A 12,502-nucleotide genomic window follows, 5' to 3' on the forward strand; every position below is an offset into this window, starting at 1 on the left:
GCAAAAAGGCATTTCCGTTTCTGGCGGCAGCTAATGTACTTATGTACGTTTTTTTTTTATGTGTGTTGATTTTTGACACTATTTATACAGTTTTTACAGTACGGAGTAATTTTTTATTTCCTGGTTTGTCTGACTTTTGCAAATCGCCGACCAAATATCACGACAAGTCTAACCACCGCGAAACCCTAATTTTCCGGCGATCTCCATCATGTAATCTTCTTCCTCTTTCTTTCTCCTAATTTTACGCCTAGGTTTTTCAATTATTTGTTGATAAGTCGAATTAATTCATGTATAACATATAAGCTGCGTTTTCGTTTTGATTTAAGGAATTGATGTTGGTTACTGGCTGAAATTCATCCAATATGTTTGTGATTTTCTCAAGTTTTATTTGTGAAAATTGTATATGTCAAAATTTATAAAAAATTAGGGCTTTTTGAGGTATTATATGTTTTTTTTTTGGTGAACACGAGGGGCAAGTCCCAAAAGTTGAGGTATTATATGTGAAAATTGGCAATTGTATGTTTGTATGATTTTGCTTTTTAAAAAGTTGTATTGCGCGCTTAATTTATTATTGGTATAGAGAGAGTCGTAAAAGGTGACTAATATAACGGGATTTGCTTTTGGTGTTTGATATCACTCTACTTTATTCAAATATACTAGTTGACATCCACATTGCGCCGTCTATTTAATTGGCATACATTGTATGATAATATATGATAAATTAGTAAGAGTTTGTACTTGTCAAAGAGTGGAAAACTATGAAATTGTTAGGTTTGGCGAAATTTGTAAGAAGTTGGGAAATTCTACTTTTGGACCATGAGACACATTAGTTGCTCTAAGTTGCTCAATTTGTCTTAAGTTGGGAATTGATTGTGGAATACAACAACAATGTCAAAGCCTTAGTAGTTAGTACCACCAAAGGTTCTATCTTCCATGTAAGATCCTCTTCTTTCATTTATTGGGAGTGGAATAAGTACAATAAGGAGAGAGAGGGGGGGGGGGTAGTGTTGAACTGTTGACAACTTGATAGAGGTTTATGAGTAAGTATTTTTTCTAGGGACAATGTAGGTTAAACTATATGATCATTGTTCCAAATCATGGATTACATTTGACTTGAGCTGTCGTAGTTAAAACTGTGTTGATTACTTTGTCCAAGTGTGTATAATTTATATCATTGCCATTTCTTTACAAAGGTCTTTATAATAGTACGTCTTTTTGTTGTTTATATGATGATATACTGATTGAATGTAGTTGTCAAAACTGAAAAGGTTTGGCCTTGAAAGCTAAATGTCTTGTTATTTTGAATACTTGGAGTATATGCTTGATTTGTCTTTTTGTGTTCTGTTATTCGTCAATGTTACTCGTGAAAACTCATTTGTATAGGATTGTGGGTTGTTTACTTACTTCATTGCTATTAGCGTCTTGTTAATCCCATTTAGGCTTCAAAGGGGTTTTGAAGTACCAGCTTGTGGTGGTTTAGAGCAGTACCAGTACATATTTATTTGTTGTACTTGAGATGTGAACATTTTTGGAGCCATAAAACTGCCCTTTTCTACTATCAATTGTAGCAAAGGGTTGTTGCCCTGCAATCCTTTCCTTAAATTTGTTTTATGATTCCGAATCTCTTCGCAAGGTCAAATTTCAGATTTTGTTGTCTCAGTTTAGAGCATTCCAATTTTTAATGTATATCTTACTTCAATTCTCATTTCTGTTATAAGATAGGAAGTGTTCTGGTGAGGAAAATTGATCAACTATAGAGATTTTATTTACTTATCTTATAATTGAATTTCAGCTTAAACTTCTTGGAAGCTTAGCTTTTACCATTTATACATAAATCATAAATGGTTTGTGAGAAGCCTGCTTTTTGGGAACCTTGTTCCTGTGAGACTATGACAAAGCAGAAGGTTAGGGCAGTTACAGTCAATGTTCAGTGTAGGAATCTGCTGAATAAAGTTTCTTTTGATCAAGATAAAAACAAAAGATTTATCCCCCCTGCAAATATGTATCTGATGGTGTTAGGGCATGATATAACATTATTCTCCCCAAAGAATCAGAAATCTTTTATGAATCCCAAAGTAGCTGAAGTAGTCTATGCCCATTATGCAGCAGAGTAGCTCATCTGCTAGTATGGTGCTCCTTCAAATGCTTCCTCCAGGCTCTAGTCAGATGTATGGTAGCACTGGTACGTCTCAATAGTTGCTATATTTTTTTATCCATTAGTCTTCATCTAGAGGATAATGCCCATAAGAAAATGTTGCATGATCTTAAATTGCTGACTAAAAGGTTGCAGCATTCCTTCTTCACATTTTAATTTCTTTTAGTCCTTTCAAATAACCTAAATCTTTGTTTTATTAGTAAATGCTGAGCGCAATCAATCAATTATAGTTTGTAGGGTAGATTATAGAGCTCCAAGTTATGAGGATCATTGAACTTCACATCTGGAAAGAACAAAAGGTCAAATCTATGACTGTTTAGTGAAATTTAGGGATGATTAAAGACAGGTTTGTCCAAGGTACTCTTGTTATTAACATTTGTATCTTTATTGTCTTACACACACTGTGAATCAAGTTTAAATGATGGAAATATTTATTAGTTGTCTGATTGCTATTTTGTACAATATGTTTTCTTTTTTGAATATTTGATTTTGTGCAAGCTGAGGTCGCTGCCCAAGTGGTTTGATGTAATCTAATTCGTCTTTTTCACCCACAGAATGAGCAAAAGAACTCTTTGGATCTTCAGTTCTTCTTCAAATATGGCTAAAGGTTATGTCAAACAAGCTTTGCTGCAAAATATCTCTTTTGGGTAAAATTTTTTACACTTGTTCTATTGATGATGTCTTAATAGCATTATGTGGCATGTAATAAAATTGTCTGTTTGGTCTATATGATTGTATATTTGACTGAGATTAGTTATATATGGGGTAGTAGAAGATTAACTTTGACATTTGAATTTAATTCAGGTGATCATGTTAATGGTGCACCAATGTGTCTCTGAAGCTGCAAATTTAAACGCTCTTCATATTTCAGGAGGCAAGGCTACAAGTCTTTGACTTCAAAAATATGTTGCTCAGGAAAGGTTCTATGGATTGAATTCATCTTGCTTCAATGCTTATAAAGAAGCTGGGCTGTGCTAAGCTTTTTTTGGATGTCCTTTTCTTCAAGGATAGAAGGCTTACAAATTAAGAGGTTGTTCTACCTCAGAGATTTATGGAGCTCGTTGATGTAAGCTTCTTACTTCCTAATATTTTTTTCGCTCCAAGGTTCGTTGTTACGGTGCATTTTTAAATTCAATTTTTTGTGTTCAGCCTCTGTAGAATGTCAATACATACAATTGAAGAAGTTTAAGTTGTGACATGTCTGTTATTGTGTATTTGACCATAAACCAATTTAAGATGGGATAGAGGCCATAGGGCCAACGAGTATGGATGATTTACATACCCTTACCTGTATAATTTCAAAGAAATGTTTATACATGATCCTTAAGTGACCTACTTCTATTACACCAATGTATCTGAAAGCTGTTTAAACTTGAGCTGAGCTAAGCTGTACAGTACAATCAAGCTCCAAACATTCGTTATTCATCAATTTAAAAAATCAATAACCTTCCTGCAACCTAATCAATCCAAATTAAAGCACCAAACATTCGTAACCTATCTATGTCAAAAATCAGTAATTTTCTTGCAACCTGTAAGTTGTTAGGCACATATTTGGTAGGAATCACAGGACATGTGATTTGGTTGTCAGCTTACTATTGCAGATTTGCAGTGTATGAAATTAAATTAATATCATTGCTTTTTTTGGAATGATTAGCTGCTGCATCTAATTTAACCATTGCAGAGGAAATCTCCATGATTTCAGAAATTTGGGTTCCTACACTATTGATCCTCCTCATTGTGTTATTGTTGATATTCTTCCCCACCAGCAAATAAAACCATAGACAACCACCTCCTCTCAGTAGATCCAGAACTCCAAAACTACTTAACCACCTTGGCCCAAACCTACTATATTCTCTCTCCGGCTTAGAATGAAGCTTTGTGTGGTAATCTCCTTGTCGGCTCTAGCTAAGGAGGTTCTTAAAGACCATGACACCATATTCACCAACCATGATGTGTGCATTGCTGTTAGAGTGGCCACGTACAGAGGCCAAAGCATCGTGTCGTCTCCCTATGGTTGCATGGCGGCTGTTGTGGAAGGTTTGTGTGAGAGATGCTCAGTGCCACTGCACTTGATGCCATTTGTCACAGTCACGCAAGAGCTTCGACCAACCCGCATAGGCACGCAAGACCTACGAGATCTCACTTGCATACACTCGCTTTAAGGGAAACGAGCCAAGTGACGATAAAAGCAACTCACACTCATGTTTAAAGCTTGTGAAGTTATAAGGAATAACCCCATGTGCTTAGACCTTAGTGTTAGCGAGTGCTTAGCCAACTAGGCCTTGGGCTTGTCGCTAGCACGCAAGCGCGCGCTAAAAGAACCTTTGAGTATTTTGATGGGCAAAACTCCATAACTATCTATCGTATTGATTGATGGGACTTATTAGGACCCTAATGGATCATACATGGCCTAAGGGCCAAGGTTTAAGTGAAAGGGTTGGGTCCGAGAGCCCATTATTGTGTTACTGTCAGCTGGTGGCTAACCTAAGGGTGGCCCTATGGCTAGGAGGCTTGGGCATAGTCTTGGACATAGGATGGTCTATGGGGACTATAGCACATGAGGATGGCTTAGTTGAACACTTAATAGGACAAACTGACTCGGTGGTCTTAACCAAGGCGTATGTGGGTGGACCAACCTAGCCTATGGCTAAATACGATGCATGCTAGCCTAACAAAGCGTGGCTTGATATGGGAATGTGCTTGGGATCATGTCAGGAAGTCTATACAGTCTATACTATGGTGGAGACTACAAAGGCTTCCCCATGGAGGAGCAAGCTCGACCTAGCCAACGATGACTATGGTTCCTATGGTGGAACCATGGACTTATGTGGCCATGGGTTAGTCACTAAGGAAGAGCTTTGGCAAAATGTTGTGGTCTTACCACAGATACCTTTAGTGGACCATAATAGTAGGGATTCCTTGATGGTTAACTTAATCATTGTGGATAGCATATGGTTGCCTTGATTCAAGGGTGGGTTGTGTTATGGAGATAGTGGGCGGTTATGGTCATCACCCACACTTCACCACTCTCCCTAAAATTTCAAGACGGTTATGCTGAGGTGGCACGTGACAAATTATAGCTCCTAAAATATAGGTCCATGTCGTTAGTTGGTTGACTAACCGTTACGTTACCTTGACTAGAATCTTGTCCAAAGTCAGTTTGGAACATGGTTAACCCATTTGCTACAACAATTCCTATAAAATTGGAGCACCAAAGTAGTGGAGCGTTGCCTAGAACGTGGGCAACTATTCGGAGGGAAGAATGGCACGTCATAAGGTAGTTACGCCACTTACTTAGTGCCCCTAGAAAATAGAAGCACTAAGGGAAAATGGGTATGCCATATAAGCATAATTGATGCATGCCTTCTAAAATGTAGGAGCATGACATAGTAGGACGGTTATGGGATCATGCATGACAAGTTCAGATGCATCTAAGTAACCATGCAAGTAGTGGGCAGATACTAGATCATTGGGTGTAGTGGGTAGTTATCCTAACTGATTAGGATGTAGTCAGTGCCTATAAATAGGTTAAGGCATTCATCTGCAGAATTCTTGGAGCTCTAAAGAGAGATTCCAGAGACAACATGAGTGACAGCATGAGTTGGACACAGTAGTTGGCAGAGATAGCATAGTGAAGGAGCATCACATCTATAACTACCTTACCTACAAGTTGTCATGAAAGAAGCACTTTGTTTGAACCCTGTACTACCCTGTTGTCGAAGGCTACACCATCCCCAAGGGTTCCCAAGTCTTCATCAATGCATGAGCTATTCATTGAGATCCTTCAATATGGCCTAACTCATTAAACTTTGACCCAAAAAGGTTTGTGAATGCTAAGTTTGACTTTGGGAATGACTACAATTACTTTCCCTTTAGCTGAGGCATACAGATTAAGATGGTCATATTTTCACTAGCCTCTCTGTTACATTCCTTTGATTTGAAGTTGTTGGAGGGGGAACAGTTAAATCTTCTGGCAAAGTTCGGGATAGTCTTGAGTAAGAGAAAGCATCTCATGGTGATCCCTAAGCTTATCTAGTCCATCTCTATATGAATAAGTAAGCTCTGTGCATTATTCTCAGTTGTGAGATTTTATCATATAATTTTATATACAAAAAAAGTGTTTTGTTAATGCATAACATTTTGAGTAAATAAGAGGAATGGTTTATTACAATTAACGGTATATTGTAGTTTTATCATTTTTATCAACTTATAGTTTTACAAATATGACAAGGTGTCACGAGAGGTGCTTTGGTGGGTAATGTTGAAAAAAGGTATCCCATGAAGGTACTGTGACCAGTTTAAGGTTATGTATCGGGATGTGTCAACAAATGTGAGGACATGTGAAGGGTTGACAAAAGATTTTCCTATTACACTTGGATTGCATTAAGGGTCTGCATTAACCCCTTTCCTTTTTGCAATGGTTCTAGATGAAGTAACTAGACCAATTCAAGATGAATTACCATGGTGTATGCTGTTTGCGAATGATATCGTTTTGATGGATGTAACTAAAGATGAAGTTAATGCCAAGTTGGAGCAATGGAGGCAAAGATTGGAATCTAGAGGGTTTAACCGAAGTCGGAGTAAGACTGAATATTTGGTATGTATGGAAGGGCTTGACCATGAGTGAATGCTTTAAATATCTTGGGTCAATCATCCAGAAAAATGGTGACATTAATTAAGACGTGACCCACGGGATTAAGTCGGGGTGGCTTAAGTGGAGAGTGGCCACGTGAGTGTTATGTGACCGAAGTATTCCCTTACAGTTGAAGGGAAAATTCTACAGGACTGCCACAAGACAAGTGTTGCTCTATGGTCCAGAATATTGGGCTTCTAAGAAGGAGCACATTAAAAAGATGGAGGTTACAGAAATGCGAATGTTAAGGTGGATGTGCGGGAACACTCTAAGAGATAGAATCATAAATGAGGTTATCCGCAAGAAGGTAGGAGTGGCAGGCATTGCAGACAAATTAAGGGAATACCGTCTGCATTGGTTTGGGCATGTAAGACGAAGACCCGAGGGTGCACCGGTATGAAGAGTGGAAGGGTGGGACCATGGAGGGGTTAAACGAAGGAGAGGGAGACCGAAAATGACTTGGTTGGAAGGAGTTAGTATATGAAGTTTTTGGATTTGCATGAGGATGAGGCATTGGATTGTAAGGGATGGAGGAGGAGGATCTTTGTCGATGATTACATGGAATAATCAAGTTTGGTTCATGTAGGCGACCCTAGTTATGGGATTAAGGCTTTGATTGATTGATGTTTCTACGTCTTCTTTAACGATCTTTGTATCAAGCTATTTTGGAAAATTTGGCAACTGATGAGAGGTTAGTTCAGCTTCTGCTGTTCAGATTGACCAAGCACTAAACGTTTGTTATTTATGCATATCATTATATCATAGTTCAATAAGTTTCTTGCAACCTGGTTAATCCGCCAAAATCTATTTTTATTTATAGTGTGATACTAGTTTTGTTTATGCAGGGAGTCTTTTGATAGCAAAGTAAACTTATCTATTTTGGTCTCCTTGTAAGTTAAGAATATATCAGATTATCAGTAAACTATGTTGGGTTGAAATTGTACAGGAATGCAGAACATTACAGCTTTCATAACTTATGAATTATGGACTCTTGCTGCCATGAAATAGTTTACAGTGGCAGGATATTGGTGAGAGTCGTGAAACAGAAGATTACTGGAGTAGTGACTTGTGACTGTAGGATAAGAGAAGGATAATATTAGGAGAGTTCATTTAGGAACTTCTGCATTTACTATTTTAATCAGTGTGCTTCTATGAGTGTGACTGTTGATTAGTTCTGTTTCTCTAGTTTACAGTGGCAGGATATTGGTGAGACAGAAGATTACTGGTGTAGTGACTGTGACTGTAGGATAAGAGAAGGATAATTTTAGGAGAGTTCATCTAGGAACTTCTGTATTTACTATTTTAATCTGTGTGCTTTTATGAGTGTGACTGTTGATTAGTTGTCCATTCTTTCTGTTTCTCTGAGTTCTTCATTTCAATTTTCAGGAAGAATTCGATCAGTTTTTTTAGTTGGTAAACTTGGGTAATGCATCTTGAAGGAATGTAGCTGTGATGGCATGAATTTAAAGTTTCCAGTGTTTTAAACTAGCAATTGATGTTGTGGACCTTATGACAGACTGATATTCATCAATTCCTTACATTGATTTCATGGAGTTAATTTTGATATTTGTATTAACTTTGCAAATGTACTGAATTATTAATAATCAGTGATTAAGCATGAATAGAAAGTTTTTATGATGGGAATATATGTTAGTCTTTTGTGCATATGTGAGTTTTAGCATGCTGCCCAAGTTTGTTGATTTGAAGGTTTTCCTTTTTCACCAACAAAATGAAGCAAAAAAAACTCTCAGGAATGGGATCACTACCAAAGAGATTGCAGAAGATATGTAGAACAAGCTTATATCTTCTTTATCTTGTTCTATTGTTGATGTCTCAATGGATAACGTGGCATGTGGAAATTGTTTATATTTTAATTGGTCTGGCTGACTGTAAATTTGATTCAGATCAGCTAAGTAGCAAGGATTTAGAAGCAACTTTGCTGTAGATATGAATTTTACTCAGATGATCAAGTAAATGGTGCATGAAAGGTTGCAAAATATAATGCTTTAATGAAAATCATTCTCTTGGTATAAGTAGTAAGTCTACAAATCTTTGATTGCGTGCCTAATAAGCTTTGAATTGGAACTGTGATTGTGTTCACCCATTGCTGATATGCTTTCTAAGAAGCAAGACTGTCTTTTTTTCCTGGATGCAACATGCAAGGCTTACATTTTGAAGAGCTGGTATTACCTAGGTTTATGGATTTCTGAACATTGTTGATGCAAGCATCTTATTGTCCAATTCTTTTTTTCCAACCTTTTTGTTACGTTTTTTTTCAAGGTTAAATTTATGTGCAATTTCAGATGTGAAGTTTTATCAAAGTCCAGGGGCATTTTGTGACATATTTGCTATAGGTTTAAAGCATGTTGATGAACATTACTTTTGTATGTGTTTTTAGAGTTAACATCAATATGATTGGTTGTGTGAACCAGATGATGAAAGTTATGCCAATGACTTTTCTTCACTCATTCAAAACCATGCATGGTTTATGATTTCGGATGCGTAAGATGTGAAGCAGCAACTACCACATACGTATATGGAACTTTCTGTTGGGGGTTTCAGCAAGTATATATTTGCCGCTTACCTAGCTGTGGCTAGTTGAGTCCTTGGGAGGTAATTTTAAACTTTTTGTCTTCTTTTTTTCTTGATAAACCATAAACCCACTGAGAATCATTATTGCAAAACCCTTAATAAATAGCAATGCATAAAATTGCTGAAGCATACGCTTTGACTTGAATCACTTGTTGTACATTTGACCATAATCCAACTTAAGTTTATTGGATAGAGCCAACGAGGGTGACCAAGTTTATGTATTAATTACAAGTTTACGAGCCAACTAGTTGAAGTCTTATAGGTAAATTATAAATACCACTACAGTAACAAAGAGGTAGTTTCTATGTGACCATTGATTGACCTAAGCCTACTACTGAATAATTTGACAGCAGATTTTAGAGGTTATTTCAGAATCAGCAGGCACCAAACATTTTTTATCAGAGAATTTTGTTTGTTTTATATTTTCTGCAATTTAGTTTGAGGTCCAATTTGCTTGACATTTTGGCAAAGGCTTTAAATTTATCCACTCAACTCCCAAGACGTCATGTACAGATTTGGCTGTCAGCTACTGCACTTAATGCGATGTGCACCAGAATATTTAATTAGATACTCTCTGTTTCTGTTTATTTATACATTTATTTTATGTTTTTATGTATCCATTAATAATTTTTTAACTATTTATTTACCCGTCATTGATTTAATCTATTTTTCAAACACGCTTCTTTTGTCCCACAATATTTACACATTTTTACTCAGTTCCACTTTCACCTATATGTTTCTTACATCCACTTAATTTTTCCCGAAACAAAAGTCTACATAAATAAAAGTGGACAGAGTAATATATTTATTTATTCAGACTGATTAGCTGCTTATTTTATTTTATTGTACTATTATTGATCCAACCATTTTAGAGGTTGCCTCAAAAAAAGAAAGAAAAAAGCCACCATGATTTCAGAAACCTGGATAATTCTACTACTGACCCTCCTCACTGTGTTTTTGGCTATAATCTTCTTCACCAGAAAACAGAACCACCACCAACCACCACTCCCCCCAGGCCCATTGGGCCTTCCCATACTAGGGAACCTCCTCTCACTAGACCCAGAACTCCACACTTACTTTGCTTCATTGGCCCAAACCCACGGCCCAATTTTCTCTCTCCGGCTTGGGACGAAGCTCGGTATTGTCATCTCCTCTCCTGCTCTGGCTAAGGAGGTGCTTAAAGATCATGACGTCATCTTTTCCAACCGTGATGTACCCATTGCTGGAAAATTGGCCACGTATGGCGGCCACAACATAGTTTGGTCTCCCTACGGCCCCACGTGGCGGCTGCTGCGTAAAGTCACTGTGAGAGAGATGCTTGGTGCTTCTACACTTGATGCTCTGTATGGCATCCGTCGGCAGGAAACCCGGCAGATGATCCGGGGATTGTCGGAGAAAGCGGGGACGAAAACGGCGGTTAATCTAGGAGAGGAGGTGTTCTTGGTGGTGATCAGGGTGGTGACAGGGATGTTGTGGGGTGGTGCCATGGGGATTGAAGAGAGAGAAAAGGTTGAGTCGGAGTTTAGAGTGGCGGTGACCGAGTTTGTAAGGTTGTTGGGTGCACCGAATATATCAGACTTTTTTCCGAGTTTGGCATTGTTCGATTTGCAGGGTATAGAGAAAAGTATGAGGAAGTGTGCTAAGTGGTTGGATGAAATTTTTGAGAATGTGATTGATCAACGGCTGAGAAATAATAGGGAGGGAGATGGCGGGAGGAAGAAAGAGAAGGATTTTCTGGAGGTTTTGTTGCAATTAAAGGATGATTATGAGGGTGAAGGCAATGATAAGGTGTCATTTTCCATGACCCATCTTAAATCTTTGCTCATGGTATGCTTCTTTACTGTAATACTCTTAATTACAGTTGAAAATTATAACTGATAATTTTGCATATTTACTGCATCAAGATATGATTTTGCCTTGTGATTGACACTCTTAGTAGGACCATACTGATTGAACTTTGGTTTGGGTACATGAATTAGACTGAACTTAATCTGAAGCTTGTGTAGGCCTCAGTTATCTTAAGCTTATTATGTAATCGCTGTAGATTTGGGTATTAGTGAAGTTAAACCTGATTATGGTTGACTCTGAAAGTTGTAGGCTACTATATTTTAAAACACAACAATGTTTCCGTAATTGAAATTTGAAGACAAGTAATTGTGATGGAAATATAGGTCCTCCCCTGTTTAGAGTCTTGCTCATCTCCAGTGTCTGTTCTTTATTGTTCCACCATTATAAAACAATACATTTCATTCTGTTTATATATATATATTAATTATTATGTATTTTTATGAGCAGGATATGGTGGTGGGAGGAACTGACACAACTTCAAACACAGTTGAACTTGCAATGGCAGAAATAATGAACAAACCAGAGGTGCTGAAAAAGATCCAGCAAGAGCTGGACACAGTGGTTGGAACAGACAGCATGGTGGAGGAGCATCACATCTATAAACTACCTTACCTGCAAGCTGTCATGAAAGAAGTACTCCGTTTGCATCCTGTACTTCCCTTGCTAGTTCCTCATTCCCCGAGTGAGTCCTGCATTGTTGGAGGCTATACGATCCCCAAGGGTTCCCGAGTTTTCATCAATATATGGGCTATCCATCGAGACCCTACAATATGGACTGACCCATCAAAATTTGACCCAGAAAGGTTCTTAAGTGCTAAAGTTGACTTCCGTGGAAGTGATGACTTCAATTTCTTACCTTTTAGCTCAGGCAGAAGGATTTGCGCTGGGATAGGAATGGCTGAGAAGATGGTGCTGTTTTCACTGGCCTCACTGCTACATTCTTTTAACTGGAAACTGCCCGAGGGAGAACAACTGAATATTCAGGAGAAATTTGGGATCGTCATGTCCCTGAGAAAGCCTCTCATAGCAATCCCTGAGTGTAGATTATCTAGTCCATCTCTGTATGAATAAGTAAGCTCTATGCATTATTCTGCTCTTCTGTATGTTGCTTTGCATTTCAGGTTATATTTTAATCATGTAATTGTTGATGCACAGTAAAAAAATATTCTTAATGCATATAATTTCGTGTTTATAAGCTTTTAACATTGCATTCCTATATATTACCTACAGCATTGTGTTTCATTAGCTTATATAAATTATTTCCTCCCTATGAT

General features: G+C 37.6%; 1 protein-coding gene across 3 annotated transcripts; it reads left to right on the forward strand.

Annotated features, from left to right (window-relative positions):
- LOC110692765 (flavonoid 3'-monooxygenase-like) lies at positions 1-12,431 on the forward strand. 3 transcript variants are annotated; one of them, XM_021869828.1, is made up of 6 exons: positions 1-210; positions 1,793-2,182; positions 2,710-2,802; positions 2,960-3,221; positions 9,221-11,207; positions 11,676-12,431. In XM_021869828.1, the coding sequence occupies exons 5-6, from the start codon at positions 10,287-10,289 to the stop codon at positions 12,297-12,299; spliced, it is 1,545 nt and encodes a 514-aa protein (XP_021725520.1). In that variant the 5' UTR covers positions 1-210; positions 1,793-2,182; positions 2,710-2,802; positions 2,960-3,221; positions 9,221-10,286; the 3' UTR covers positions 12,300-12,431. The 3 variants fall into 3 exon arrangements, with proteins under 3 accessions (XP_021725520.1, XP_021725521.1, XP_021725522.1); XM_021869829.1 differs by having other exon boundaries at positions 2,107-2,182; XM_021869830.1 differs by lacking the exon at positions 1,793-2,182.
- The last annotated feature ends 71 nt before the right edge of the window (positions 12,432-12,502 follow it).

Source organism: Chenopodium quinoa, unplaced genomic scaffold, assembly GCF_001683475.1.
Source record: "Chenopodium quinoa cultivar QQ74 unplaced genomic scaffold, ASM168347v1, whole genome shotgun sequence".
NCBI lineage: Eukaryota > Viridiplantae > Streptophyta > Magnoliopsida > Caryophyllales > Amaranthaceae > Chenopodium > Chenopodium quinoa.